Consider the following 15,105-nt stretch of genomic DNA (forward strand, 5'->3'; position numbering starts at 1 on the left):
TTTCATGGTATCCAATTGGTAGTTACAGTCCTGTCCCATCTCTGCAACTCCCGTACTGAGTCAGGAGAGGCGAAGGTTGAGAGCCGTGCATCCTCCGAAACACAACCCAGCCAAGCCATACTGCTTCTTGACACAGCGCTCACTTAACCCGGAAGCCAGCCACACCAATGTGTCAGTGGAAGCACTTGGCGATCGTGTCAGCGTGTATTGCGCCCGGCCCGCCACAGGAGTCACTAGTGCGCAATGGGACAGGAGCATCCCTGCCGGCCAAACCCTTCCCTAACCCAGATGACACTGGGCCAATTGTGCACCGCCCCATGTCCAGCCGGCTGCGACAGAGCCTGGACTTGAACCAGGTTCTCTAGTGGCATAGCGAGCACTGCGATGCAGTGCCTTAGATCACTGCGCCACTCTTGAGGCCTTCACTTTGCTTTTCATCTGCGGTTATGTTTTAGTTGTTTTCTTAGTTGTGTTCTAGCTGGTCTCCAGTTGTTGGGCTTTGGCTTGGTGGTTAGCTAGGCTAATAGCTAGTTGGCTAAATAGCTAACGTTAGCTGGCTGGCTAGCTTGCTGGCTGAGATAAGTGTAACTTTAACATTTATTAATACTGGTAGGGCTAAAGTTAGCGGGCTAGTGGGCTAGCAACCTTGCAAGTTGATATGTAACAATACATTCATGAAGTATTTGCTTGTAAGTTGAAACCAGTAGACATGAGTGCGAACAATTTGGATTCATTTAAAGTTATACATTTAAATGTATTTCTGTTGGAGTTTACATTATAGGAAATAGGCTGGCATGCCCGGGTCCTCCATATTACATCACACCCCGGGAAAAACATTTTCCGACATGACTTCCGTTATTCTGCAGAATTCTGATCGGTTTTATGTAATAACAAAAAAATTGGGACTTTGAATTGGTACTTTTGGAGTGTATATTAATGCAAATCTATATGTTACATGTGGTTACATTTATGCTTCTTACCCTTTAGACCTCAAATACACTAAGTAAAATAATTCCCGAATTCAAGAAAGTTCTCCTGCAACAGGGTGATCAAATTAAGATCTTACATCTGTATGGGTTACTTAACTATGTATTTTAGGGAAGAAAATCACATCCTCAACAGGAGAAATATACACGTCTCTCAGCCAGACCAATTCCAAACAAATGGAATTGCCTTGTAAATATACATTTTCAGTATGCATTTGCAAACTTAATATGTGCAGTTGCTAAAGATGTGCAGTTGATGAACATCTTATTATTTTGTGAAGTTAAACCCTGCTCTGGTTTAAACAGTGGTACAGTAGCTATCTAGTGATACAGCAGTGTCGTTGAGCAGTAGAGCAGCAAGTGTCCCAACAGGCAGGCCCGCTGCAGGATATTAATGTCTCAGGCAGTAAAGTCCTCACCCAGTCCTGGTTGTTTTGTCAATAACCTAATCATGGCTTTGTGTTTTTGGTTTCATTTCTTGGCCTCCTGGAATACAGAGTGTAATTCACAGTGATGTGCTCACTCGCCACCCTTATTTTAAGACCTGGCCACCAGCCAGACCGTGCTTGATAAATATACACTCCTGTTTTTTTTTCTCCCAGGAGAAGAGAGACCGGTCGGGGATAAAGGAGAAAGTACCTCTGTTTCTCTCTTCCTCTTTTCCTCTCCTTCTCCTTCCTCTCTTTATAGTATCTCTCTCCTCTCATCTTTTCCCTGGCCCCTCTTCCAGCTCTTGGTTGTTTGCTTACTTGGTGGGGACAGATCAGTATAGTGAACTCTGTGTGCTGACATCCCACCCATCGTGACCGGTTCAGGGGTCAAAGACCGGGCCAAGACTGCTACCATGGCAATGAGCCCAGTGAGTGAGGAGTGAGGAGAGGAGGAGTCCGGCCTACAGTATAGTAATGACATGTGATGGATTGTCCAGCACCTATCTCTCTCTTTCTCTCTCCGATCCAGCTCAGTACAGTCCTCTGCATCTGTACTGTGTTCTACACTGCTGGCCTCAGACATCTCTCGCTCTCTCTCTCTCTCGCTCTCTCTCTCGCTCTCTCTCTCGCTCTCTGTCTGTCTGTCTGTCTGTCTGTCTGTGTCTGTCTGTCTGTCTGTCTGTCTGTCTGTCTGTCTGTCTGAACTGTCTGTCTGTCAGCTGTCTGTCATCTGCTGTCATTGATCAGGAAGAGAAAAAACATTTATCAGTGTCCGTCCGTCCGTCCACTATTCCCTCCCTCCGTCCCTCCGTCCTCCGTGGTTCCCTCCCTCCCTCCCTCCCCCATTCTCCTCATCACTCCCTCCCTCCCTCCCTCCCTCCCTCCCTCCCCCCATCAAGCTCATTGATCTGAAAAAACTGTAAGATCAATACACCAGGTCCAAGAAGAGATTTGGGTCATTGTTGAATAGCTTTTTAAGAGTTTTTGACATTGGGGATATGCATCTACAGTACATGTTTTAATTATAAGTACTCCTCAAAGCAGTATTTGTTGGTGTCCATGCCAGAATAAACAGGCTGTTTCACTCAAACTTCCAGTTTTTGGCTTCTGCTGCTATACAGTAACAGTACAGTAGATTTACAGTGTGCTGTAAATGTGTTGCGTTGATTCCCCCTAACCCTTTGATCGGGCTGATTTCATCAGAACACAATTCAGCAGAAGTCCACAATGTTCATTATTCTGTATGAAATACAGTCATTATGAGGGGAATAACTTATGTAACAAGCTGTATAAGAGTCATTACTTGGAATTGCTAAGTAATTGCATAATGCCTGTGTAATGTTTGATGTCAGTAAAATAAAGAAGACTAAACGTACGTGATAGCGATGGCTGATCACCCTAAGTTCAGTCCCCCCCCCCCTTTTTCTACTGTTCCTAAGATCTCTGTGTGTCTTTGTCTCCTGCAGAGAAAGCGTCTCTAATATCACCAGAGGACAAGGTGCAGAGGAGTGACATTTCGTCCAGTAGTCAGGGCATGGTGGAGAAAGAGGCTCTGGGGCCGCTGCTGCTCGAGGTGAGTGAAACAATAAAGCTTGGTGGAATTTGAATTTCAGTGACAGACACAGGAAGTATCAACTTATCCATTGATTGGATCATTTAGTCATGCTGCTTTCTAAGCACAGGTACTCTTTCATGATAATATAATCATATTTTTGGTTGCTCATTGGTAAATGAATGCATAGTAATTAGAGTGCATCTGCTCACAGTAAATTTACATAAAGTTAGTCGTGTATATTTTTTGTGTAAAAATGCAATTTTCGGGGACAACTGCAATTTTGTTCTAATCTCTCTGTCTTCAGTATTTTCTCTGTTTTGTCCAGAGTGATTCAGTGACTCTGTATGGTTCCCAGGACTTAGTTTCCCTGTGAGGCCCAGTGTCATTATGCTTTCCACGTTAGTTCCTGGCACACTTTCCCCCTGGCTGAGGCTGGGGCTGTGAGAGAGAGAAAGGCTGAAGTCCCCCTGCTCTCTTTGTGTGTTCCCCTTCCTCCGGAGGTGTCTGTTTCACTCCTCTTTTGTCCCTCCCTCTTGTTTCGGGCCAGGCCCTGGACGGCTTCTTCTTTGTGGTCAACCGCGAGGGCCGGATCGTGTTTGTGTCAGAGAATGTGACGGGTTACCTAGGTTACGCCCAGGAAGAGCTGATGACCTCCAGCGTGTACAGCATCCTCCACGTGGGAGACCACAATGAGTTCATCCGCAACTTGCTGCCCAAGAGCCTCGGTGAGGATGACAGGAGAGGAGGAGGGGAGGGGACGAGAGGATGGTGAAGGAAGGAGAGGAGGGCGAGAGAGAGGGGGGAGGGATCAGACAGTGGAATAGAGAGAAGTAGAAAGGAAGAGAAGAAGTCGAAAGAAGAGGAAGTCGAGCAGTGTGACAAGCACAAGAGAAAGGAGTTGAGGAAGGAAGGAAGGAGATGAAGAAGAACATGATAGAGGGAAGACGGGTAAGAGAGAAAGACAAAGAGGATGGAGAGGAGGTAAGAGAGGAATCTCTGCTATAGGCATGGTATCATGCAATATGAAGCAGCCAGATCACGTGACAGCTATAAGAGCATAGTAACCAGGAGACGTGAAAGGGTCTGTGTCCCGTGAAGCCCCTAGTAATTCCTCTATATAGGCCAGGCCAGACAAGATGGGTTAATGTCAGCAGAGATGGACAGGTCAACTAGCTACTATCTACCTGCCTGTCTTCAGCTTAAACTCTCACTACATAGTGACCACGTTTACATGCACACCAATATCTCGTCATTATTAAGTATTCTGTTTTTGAGTTGATTCATATAAATGTCATATCCCGTTTACAATAACCCTAAAAAGCTTGTATCCTAGTTATGAGAAACCCAGATAAGATGCCTGGGACATGCTGATCTAAGACGGGATACTCTGGGATGTAAAAACCGTATCCTGTTTATTGTTGTTTTTGTGGTCTGCGCAGACTCAGTTTTGCATATCATTGGTGTTGTTTGATGGTGTTTTCATCTGACTGTCAAACAAATCACTTCAAACAGTTCAATCCACAATAATAATTTAGCCTACTATAATTAATTTTCTATAATTCAAATTCAAAAGTTTTTGCTTATACTTTCTGACATTTGGTAAGGCCATTTGTTTGCCAACTATAGTTAGATATATGCAGCTTCTCTTCTGTCATAACTTGTTGCCCCAGAAGACTAAATAAAGAAGTGCTCACCAGAATAATGTCTTACATTGATAGACTGCATTAGCAATCTAGTTAACACCGGTAAAGTTGTCTGTTTCGTTTAGGGACCAGGAGGAAAACTAACTCCAAAACAGTGGAAATATTGAACCTGTGCAAAATGTCCAAATGTCATCGGTTTGACTGGTTTTAAGGAAATGAAAAGCTGAGAAAATGATTAAACACGTTTCTGATAAGACTTCAGTTCGTCTTGGCTGCATATTATGTATGGTTAAAATACCGTCTGCTCACATAAGTGGCAAAGATAACACACTACATATTTGCACATTTGCATTTTCTCAAGAGATGCTGAAAGAAAGAAATCATATTTCTACACTCCTGTTCCCGAGACAAAAGTATATATTGTATCGTTTTACTGCAATAAATGCTCAATTCTGCAGGAGTTAATAGTATAGGTTATTACGCAGTGTTACACGTGAGAGTTTATACGCCTACAGTCAGTGTCCAGGTTTCAGTTACTATTCCATTTAATCCAATTTAAATGAGGAATATTCTGTTTATTCATGACTACAGGGATACTCCAGAGCGGGATATCAAAGGTGCATGTAAACAGCTTCTCCCAAATGAGACCTTACGCGGGATATTAGCTACTATCCGGAATACTGGGCACATGTAAACGTCGTCACTCACTACTGTTCTCTGTCTTGCTTATTCTCTCCCCCCCCTTCTCTTGTCTATATTGTATATATTTTGTATCTGTCTCCACACCCCATATGTCATTCCTGTCTCTTTTCAAGCCATTATTATTACATCACACACACATTGGTTTACCTGTCTGTGTCCCCGTTCCTAATGATTTGTGTGTGTGTGTGTGTGTCTATACCATTACTTGTGGGTTTGTGTGTGTGTGTGTAGTCAACGGGGTGCCGTGGCCCCAGGAGCAGGGCTGGAGGAACAGTCACACGTTCAGCTGTCGGATGCTGAAGAGGCCCCCTGACGAGGTGGACTCCGAGAACCAGGAGGCACGGCAGCAGTACGACATCATGCAGTGTTTTACTGTCTCCCAGCCCAAAGCCATGCAGGACGAGGGAGATGGTGAGTACACACACACACACACACACACATACATACAGTGGGGAGAACAAGTATTTGATACACTGACAATTTTGCAGGTTTTCCTACTTACAAAGCATGTAGAGGTCTGTCATTTTTATCATAGGTACACTTCAACTGTGAGAGACGGAATCTAAAACAAAAATCCAGAAAATCACATTGTATGATTTTTAAGTAATTAATTAGCATTTTATTGCATGACATAAGTATTTGATCACCTAACAACCAGTAAGAATTCCGGCTCTCACAGACCTGTTAATTTTTCTTTAAGAAGCCCTCCTGTTCTCCACTCATTACCTGTATTAACTGCACCTGTTTGAACTCGTTACCTGTATAAAATACACCTGTCCACACACTCAATCAAACAGACTCCAACCTCTCCACAATGGCCAAGACCAGAGAGCCGTGTAAAGATCAGTGAAAAATTGTAGACCTGCACAGGGCTGGGATGGGCTACAGGACAATAGGCAAGCAGCTTGGTGAGAAGGCAACAACTGTTGGCGCAATTATTAGAAAATGGAAGAAGTTCAAGATGACGGTCAATCACCCTCGGTCTGGGGCTCCATGCAAGATCTAACCTCGTGGGGAACAATGATCATGAGGAAGGTGAGGGATCAGCCCAGAACTACACGGCAAGGACCTGGTCAATGACCTGAAGAGAGCTGGGACCACAGTCTCAAAGAAAACCATTAGTAACACACTACGCCGTCATGGATTAAAATCCTGCAGCGCACGCAAGGTCCCCCTGCTCAAGCCAGCGCATGTCCAGGCCCGTCTGAAGTTTGCCAATGACCATCTGGATGATCCAGAGGAGGAATGGGAGAGGGTCATGTGGTCTGATGAGACAAAAATAGAGCTTTTTGGTCTAAACTCCACTCGCCGTGTTTGGAGGAAGAAGAAGGATGAGTACAACCTCAAGAACACCATCCCAACCGTGAAGCATGGAGGTGGAAACATCATTCTTTGGGGATGCTTTTCTGCAAAGAGGACAGGACGACTGCGCTGTATTGAGGGGAGGATGGATGGGGCCATGTATCGCGAGATCTTGGCCAACAACCTCATTCCCTCAGTAAGAGCATTGAAGATGTGTCGTGGCTGGGTCTTCCAGCATGACAACGACTCGAAACACACAGCCAGGGCAACTAAGGAGTGGCTCCGTAAGAAGTATCTCAAGGTACTGGAGTGGCCGAGCCAGTCTCCAGACCTGAACCCAATAGAAAATCTTTGGAGGGAGCTGAAAGTCAGTATTGCCCAGCGACAGCCCCGAAACCTGAAGGATCTGGAGAAGGTCTGTATGGAGGAGTGGGCCAAAATCCCTGCTGCAGTGTGTGCAAACCTGGTCAAGAACTACAGGAAATGTATGATCTCTGTAATTGCAAACAAGGGTTTCTATACCAAATATTAAGTTCTGCTTTTCTGATGTGTCAAATACTTATGTCATGCAATAAAATGCAAATTAATTACTTAAAAATCATACAATGTGATTTTCTGGATTTTTGTTTTAGATTCCGTCTCTCACAGTTGAAGTGTACCTATGATAAAAATTACAGACCTCTACATGCTTTGTAAGTAGGAAAACCTGCATAATTGGCAGGGTCTCAAATACTTGTTCTCCCCACTGTATATACTCCCACACAGACACGCATGTACACTCACAGACGCATACATATATACACATGAACACAGCTAGATGCACAGATACATGCCACTTCTGCACACCGATGTTTACATACACATTGAAAAAGGTGCAGCAGCAACATGAGAATGCTGGTCTTTACCTTGTCCCCCTAGCTAGCCCTGAGCCATATTGGATAGAGTTCGACACAGTGACGCCCTGTGTATTACAACGACACACACACACACACCTGTCAGAGTCTTAACTCTGACCTTTGATTGGTGTTGTGCCCAGACCTGCAGACCTGCCTGATCTGCATAGCCTGTCGGATGCCTCGCCCCCAGCAGCTCCCCGCTATCAGCACTGAGTCCTTCATCACCAAACAGGATCCCACAGGTATTAACTGCTGGCCTATCACCTTTTACATCGCAACTGCTGTTGGCACACAAACACTCCATACACACACACTCCAATGTGTGGATTAGAGAGCTTTCTTTTTGTGCCAGAAGGTGAACTAACTAGAGAGTGTTGCTCCAGAAGGTGGACTAACTAGAGAGTGTTGCTCCAGAAGGTGGACTAACTAGAGTGTTGCTCCAGAAGGTGGACTAACTAGAGAGTGTTGCTCCAGAAGGTGAACTAACTAGAGAGTGTTGCTCCAGAAGGTGGACTAACTAGAGTGTTCTCATTTGCAGCAACGACCTGGGGAATAGTTACAGGGGATTAATGAGCCAATTGTAATCTAGGGATTATTAGGTGACCGTGATGGTTTGAGGGCCAGATTTGGAATTTAGCCAGGACACCGGGGTTAACACCCCTACTCTTACGACAAGTGCCATGGGATCTTTAATGACCTCAGAGAGTCAGGACACCCATTTAACGTCCCATCCGAAAGACGTCACCCTACAAAAGGCAGTGCCCTGGGGTAGTGGGATATTTTTATAGATCCAGAGGAAAGAGTGCCTCCTACTGGCCCTTCAACACCACTTCCAGCAGCATCTGGTCTCCCATCCAGGAACTGACCAGGACCAACCCTGCTTATCTTCAGAAGCAAGCCAGCAGTGGTATGCAGGGTGGTATGCTCCAGAAGGTGAACTAACTAGAGAGTGTTGCTCCAGAAGGTGGACTAACTAGAGTGTTGCTCCAGAAGGTGAACTAACTAGAGAGTGTTGCTCCAGAAGGTGGACTAAATAGAGTGTTGCTCCAGAAGGTGGACTAACTAGAGTGTTGCTCCAGAAGGTGGACTAACTAGAGAGTGTTGCTCCAGAAGGTGGACTAACTAGAGTGTTGCTCCAGAAGGTGGACTAACTAGAGTGTTGGTCCAGAAGGTGGACTAACTAGAGAGTGTTGGTCCAGAAGGTGGACTAACTAGAGAGTGTTGCTCCAGAAGGTGGACTAACTAGAGAGTGTTGCTCCAGAAGGTGGACTAACTAGAGAGTGTTGCTCCAGAAGGTGGACTAACTAGAGAGTGTTGCTCCAGAAGATGGACTAACTAGGGAGTGTTGCTCCAGAAGGTGGACTAGCGAGTGTTGCTTCAGAAGGTGGACTAGCTAGAGTGTTGCACAATAAACAGGCCTGTTGGTAAACCTACCTAGAGAGGAATGAAAAGGACAGGGTTTCAGCTCTCACTACTACTGCCATTTACATCTGAGTGACTCAAAACTCACTTTGAGTGGTCCACAATGTGGCAAAAACAATATGTATTTTGTATCATTGTGGAGCTCTAACTCTGACCTCATAATGTAACTCCATCTGGGTTTCATCACCGAGCCTTAGTATCTCTGGTTACAGATGTGTGTTTTTTGTGTGTGTGTGTGTGTCTGTTTATCTCCAGGGAAAATCATCTCCATAGAGACCAGTGCTTTGCGGGCGACGGGGCGACCAGGCTGGGAGGACCTGGTCAGGAAGTGCATCTACGCATTCTTCCAGCCACAGGGGAAAGAACCCTCCCACGCCAAGAAGCTGCTCCACGAGGGTGAGGAGAGGGGGAGGGGGAAAGAAGTGGAGGATGAGGAAGAGTAGGGGGGAGAGGGGAAAGAATCTTTCTGCACTTTTCTCAATAATGAAACTGTAATAACAAAGTACAGTGTGGGACCATTGCAAAAACATACATGTTTTTTCTCCTTAAAAGTAAGCCACAATGATAAGTAGACCAATTTCTGTTTTTGTGTGTTGCCAGTGATGACCCATGGCACAGCCATCAGTCCTCTTTATCAATTCAACCTGAGCGACGGGACCCCCCTCAGCGCTCAGACCCGCTGCAAGTTCTGCTGCCCCCCCAAATCCGACGTTCAGCCCTTCATCATGGGCATTCACACTATTGACAGGTAACACACACAACCGAGCAGGCACGAAGAACACACACACGGGCAGGTCATGTGGAACAAGTAGAATTGATTACTTTATTGCCCATCAACGATGGTTGCAAGGGTAGGAATTTTATAGGATTGTATTGGCTGATGGGAATGTGTTTTTGTGCCAATGATATAAACAAACAGTACTTTTTCCAGAATATTTCTCTCACCCAGCTGATGTTTTGCTCATGTTTTCCTTCTCTTGTAGGGAACACAACACTGCTAGCTCTCAGGAAAACACTAACTCCAGCCTTCTACTGACCCATGGAAGCCCTGCTTCCTCCCACCCTTCCCGTTCCCCTGCCCTACCCACGGGCATCGAGGCCAGTCAAGCCCCAGGCCCCACCTCAAGCCTCCATCTCAACAACGGAAACAGCTCCGGCACCACCACCCCCACTACACCCACCAGCCATTCAGCGGGGTACCTGACGCCCAACCGGTTGTGTCCTCAGCAGGTCAACAGCCCCTCACCCCTGGGCAGCTCCCTCACAGCCATCCCTACCTCATTCATGTCGCCCAGGCCCCCCAGGGGCAGCCCGGGGCTGGGCGGCAGCCCGCGCGTCCCAGGGAACCCCTTCTCCTCTTCCACCCCTGGCCTGCACTCTCCGGCAGGGGCCTTAGGAGGTGGAGGTGGTGGTGGGAGCGGTGGAATCCTCAGCAGGCAGCACTCTGGTGGGGACGGTGGAGCAGGGACCCCCCTGGGTTTCTCTCTGCCCTCCCCTCTACCTCAGAGGAAGGCCAGCACCCCCACCAGCTCCCCAACGCGCCCTCCCCCCGCCAAGCCTCCTGAGGGAAAAGGAGGAGGTGGGGGAGGAGAGTACCTGGGGGGTAACCCCAAACTCAACCAGCTCCTGGACAATGGCAGAGTGGGGCTGCCTGGGGACCCCAACAACACCGCTCCTAACACCCACCCCAACACACCCACCTCCACCCCTCAGTGCCCGGCCTCCCACAGCACGCTGACGGAGCGCCACAAGATCCTCCATCGCCTCCTGCAGGACAGCAGCCCGGCTGAGGGCGGCAACAGCAAGGAGTCTGAGATCAAGAAGGAGCCTCCTGCTAGCCCTGCCACCGCCAACCCCAACGGACCCCCCACCACCCCCCAGGACCACCAGCTGCTGCGCTTCCTGCTGGACACGGATGAGAAGGACTTGAGAGACCTGCCCCCTCCAGCCGCTCTCAGCCTGCAGACGGTCCGGGTCAAGACAGAGAAGAGGGCCACCGGGGACACTACGCCCTGTTCTGCAGCCTGCGCCAGCCCCAAACCCGGCCCTGCAGACAGCAGACCGCCTAGAGACCCGGTATTGTCTGCAGCCCTACTCCCCTCATACACAGTGCTAGTAGTATCCAGAGTTGGCAAGATCCTGTCCCAGACATGCTGAACTTTCAGACAGTTTAAGTTTGGGGTTAAGGTTAGGAATAGGGTTAGGTTTTAGGGTTGGGGCCGGGGGTTAGAATTGGGGACTTTGGATATGTAACTCTGGATATCCCTGTTGTTGTAGTTGTCAAAGTGTCTGGAACGTGAGAGTGCCTTGCTGGCGGGCTGCCTGGGTACATGCTGCTGCTGCCTTCTAAAGGGAGCATGTGATTCGCTGCTGTATTTGTTCTATTTACGTTGAGCGCATAGTAACACTCCCTCACTGCCCTCTTATATCAGGAGCTAGTTGTGTTCATTTGTGGCCCCTCTAGGACTTTGTCTCTCCCCAGCACAGAGCTTCCAGCGGCAGCCTTTGAAGTTCTTTGACCTTTGCTTTCTCTCCCTGTTCCTTTTTCCCCCTCCTTCCCGTCCTTTCCTTTCATTCTTTGCCCCGCTCCCTCTCTCTTAGTTCCCCAGTGGACCTGCTGACCTGGACCCTCTCAGCCAGCTGCTGCCCACCCTCAGGGGCCCCGCTGGGGCCAAGCAGGGCAGCAAGGAGAAGGGTGACCCTCAGGCCCTGTCGTCCCATAGCCCCCAGACCCAACCTCAACCCCGGCTCCAGTCACCTCCACAGCCTCGGCTTCAGTCCCCCTCCCAACCTCAACCCCAACTTCAGTCCCCTACTCAGGTCCAGCCTCAGAACCATCTTCAGTCCCCTCTCCAGTCCCCTACCCATCTCCAACCCCAGAACCAGCTTCAATCCCCTTTCCAGTCCCCTACCCATCTCCAACCCCAGAACCAGCTTCAATCCCCTAGCCTACTCCAGCCCAGCGAGGCCAACGTACCCAGAGCCATGAACGTGAAGAGGGAGCCTCCCGGAACACCAAGCCGAGGTACAGCAGGGATTAGGGGGTGTCAAGGGTGAGGGGTCACCATAGTGGGTCACCCCACTGTATGCTGCCTGTCTTCATTTTACGCGTGGCCTCCCAGGAAAGGACTGATCCTGACCGTGTGTCTGTTTGTGTCTGTGCAGGGCTCACGGATGGCTCCTCCAGCCTGCAGAACCAGTCACACTTTGACTTCTGCAGCCCCACCACCCCCAGCCAGGGACAGGGACAAGGGGAGCCATTCCAGACACCGAAAGACAGCAGCAGCCCCTACACAGAGCCTGGACTCATGAACTCGTTCAACTCCAACACCGGTATGTACTAGAATATGCTCATATCAAACAGTCCTCAGTTAAATATCTATAGGGCATTTCCAAAAATAGTTAGAAATTACATAATGATTACAGAATAATATGGAATCTATGTGTTATGGGGGTTCATTAAGAGTGTTGTGTGCTGTCTTTCAGGGTTGTCTAAGATAGAGACGGACTCTCAGCAGTTCCGGCCCCTGGCCCTGACTGACTCTCTGTCCTTTGATGGAGGCATGGGAAACCCCGTGCAAGCCTCTCTGGCCTCCCCTCAGGAGTGAGTATAGTACTTCTTTGTGGACACACATACACATACATTCCTCATTGCTCACATTCCAATTCAAACGCACACAGAACCAAACCTTCCACATCATTACATTGAATGCACAGACTCCCATGTTCCTGACTCCCCCTGTGTGTGGAGCAGGCAGTGTGTCCCGTGCCCGCTGGACCAGCTGCTGTGCCCCCCCACCACCCCAGAGGGTCGTAACGATGAGAAGGCCCTCCTGGACCAGCTGGTGTCCTTCCTGAGTGGGACGGACGAGAGCGAGCTGGCAGAGCTGGACCGAGCCCTGGGCATCGACAAGCTGGTACAGGTGAGATCACAGGAGGAGGAGAATGATAGTAGATTACATTAGCATTCTTCAAGTGTTATCTATATAAGAGGACAGGCACTGTCATACAACCTGATTCTACTACACTGCAGAGCTGAATGAGAGCTAAATATAGAGGGAATTTAAATTCCTGTCCAAAGCACCACAGAATCATTACTCTCCAGTACAGTAGTGCAATCATCAGTACATCCTTCACGTAATGATTTGTTTGGTCCTGGAGAGTTTGTTGGACTGTAATTAACCCAGTATTGACACTATCCATTCCTCTCCCTAGGGTGGCTGCTTTGACCCCACCCCTCAACGGTTTCCCTCCCAGCCCCCTGTCGCCACTCCCATCTCCATGGACCCAAAGCTGCCTGGCTACCCCTCTCAGTTCAGCACTGGCGCCCCTGCCCAGTTCCCTCGAGAGATGGGGCAGGGTATGGGGGTCTTTGGGGCACCCAGGGGGGCCTTTCCCGGGGGCATGGGCAGAGCGCCTGGTGTTGCCAACCAGCTCCGACTGCCACCCAACCAGCTGAGGTTACAGCTGCAACAGAGGCTGCAGGGCCCACAGCAGGTAGGATGGGCTGGGCAGCGCTGGTACATTAGGGGTTGCAGACTTTTGTTCAAACCCAGCACTAATACACCAGATTAAACTATACTGAACAAAAATATAAACGCATCCATTTCAACGATTTTACTGAGTTACATTTCAAATAAGGAAATCATTCAATTGAAATCAATGGGAGGGCATAGCCCCACCCATTTGGGAGCCAGGCCCAGCCAATCAGAATGAGTTTTTCCCCTCGAGGTGGCTTTATTACAGGCATAAATACTCCTCAGTTTCATCAGCTGTCTGGGTGGCTGGTCTCAGACGAGCCCGCAGGTGAAGAAGCTGGATGTGGAGGTCCTGGGCTGACGTGGTTACACATGGTCTGCGGTTTTGAGGCCGGTTAGACATACTTCTCTAAAACGACGTTGGAGGCAGCCCACAACCTCCACATGGTAGAGAAAGGAACGTTACATTTTCTTGCAGCAGCTCTGGTGGACATTCTTGCAGACATCATGCCAATTGCAACGCTCCCTCAAAACTTGAGATGTCTGTGGCATTCTGTTGTGTGACAAAACTGCACATTTTAGAGTGGCCTTTTATTGTCCCCAGCACAAGGTGCACCTGTGTACTGATCGTGCTGTTTAATCAGCTCCTTGATATACTACACCTGTCAGGATTAATGGATTACCTTGGCAAAGTAGAAATTCTCACTAACAGGGATACAAACACATTTCTGCACAACATTTCTGGGATCTTTTGTTTCAGCTCAGGAACACTTTACATGTTGCGTTTATATTTTTTGTTAAGTATGAATTAAACCATGACACCACTGCTTAAGAAGAACAGAGTTACCTAGCCAGGCTGGCCCACTCCCCTGGTCCATCTTTCTAACGTGGGCGTAGTCCTCTCCTCTACACAGGAGGGAGGTGAGTTTTAACAGGCCTTGTTTACGTTAATGAAGCCTGTATCACGCAGCGTTGCCTTTTAATCCTAGTCAGAGCCAGCGCTCGTTAAACACTGGCTTGGCAATAGTACATCTACCTCCTGGCCAACCGGGCAGCCCTGCATTGTGTTAATGTGCCATTGTGTTGTGTGGCTACGCAGAGCTAGCTAGCGTGGTAAAATGGATGGTCATGTGAGGAAGAGAACCTCTTATGCTCCATTATGGTACAGCAGAACAAACACATGGGAACTAAATGGCTGCTACAAGCCCATCTATGGTAGGAGAGTACTGTATGTGCTGTATATTCACTGGGATTGATTGTTTATTATCCTTTTTGCTCTATATGTAACTCTGTTCACACAGAGAGAGAGAGACCACCTGATGTGTTGTCAGCCTGCTCCCACACAAACGTGGCTCACATCTCTTCTTTTTTTCCTTTTTCCTTCAAGGTCTCTCTCCATCCCGCTCCCCTCACACATGCTGCTCTTACTCACGGTTCCCACACAGCGGTCTCCGCATATTATTATTAGGACTTTAGTGCTTCTTCTGCTAGCTGCTCATGTTGATTTAAAAGACCTCATGGCAAAGTAAAGGATATTAAGGATCTGGATTTCAGCACAACTCCTTTGTTCTCATTCCTGGTCCTCTTTTATTAGTCTTTAACACACGTCTCCTGATCAGATGTTGAGTTCCCATCTCCCGTTTCCTTTCTATCAGTTCTCTTCTCATGAGCTTTTTCTTTCACACCCTTT

At 48.1% G+C, this 15,105-nt stretch overlaps 1 protein-coding gene across 5 annotated transcripts in view; it reads left to right on the top strand.

The window, feature by feature from the left end:
• Nucleotides 1–15,105, top strand: part of LOC135505929 (nuclear receptor coactivator 1-like) — a 115,955-nt gene that overhangs the window by 89,706 nt on the left and 11,144 nt on the right. For all 5 annotated transcript variants that reach the window (XM_064925178.1, XM_064925180.1, XM_064925181.1 and 2 more), the window contains 12 exons: nt 2,884–2,990; nt 3,520–3,697; nt 5,549–5,728; nt 7,656–7,757; nt 9,193–9,333; nt 9,538–9,685; nt 9,921–11,013; nt 11,539–11,962; nt 12,103–12,270; nt 12,424–12,541; nt 12,692–12,860; nt 13,153–13,434. In XM_064925178.1, coding sequence (XP_064781250.1) covers nt 2,884–2,990; nt 3,520–3,697; nt 5,549–5,728; nt 7,656–7,757; nt 9,193–9,333; nt 9,538–9,685; nt 9,921–11,013; nt 11,539–11,962; nt 12,103–12,270; nt 12,424–12,541; nt 12,692–12,860; nt 13,153–13,434 — 3,110 coding nt within the window. The remainder of the gene's footprint in view (nt 1–2,883; nt 2,991–3,519; nt 3,698–5,548; nt 5,729–7,655; nt 7,758–9,192; nt 9,334–9,537; nt 9,686–9,920; nt 11,014–11,538; nt 11,963–12,102; nt 12,271–12,423; nt 12,542–12,691; nt 12,861–13,152; nt 13,435–15,105) is intronic.

Source organism: Oncorhynchus masou, chromosome 19, assembly GCF_036934945.1.
Source record: "Oncorhynchus masou masou isolate Uvic2021 chromosome 19, UVic_Omas_1.1, whole genome shotgun sequence".
Classification (NCBI taxonomy): domain Eukaryota; kingdom Metazoa; phylum Chordata; class Actinopteri; order Salmoniformes; family Salmonidae; genus Oncorhynchus; species Oncorhynchus masou.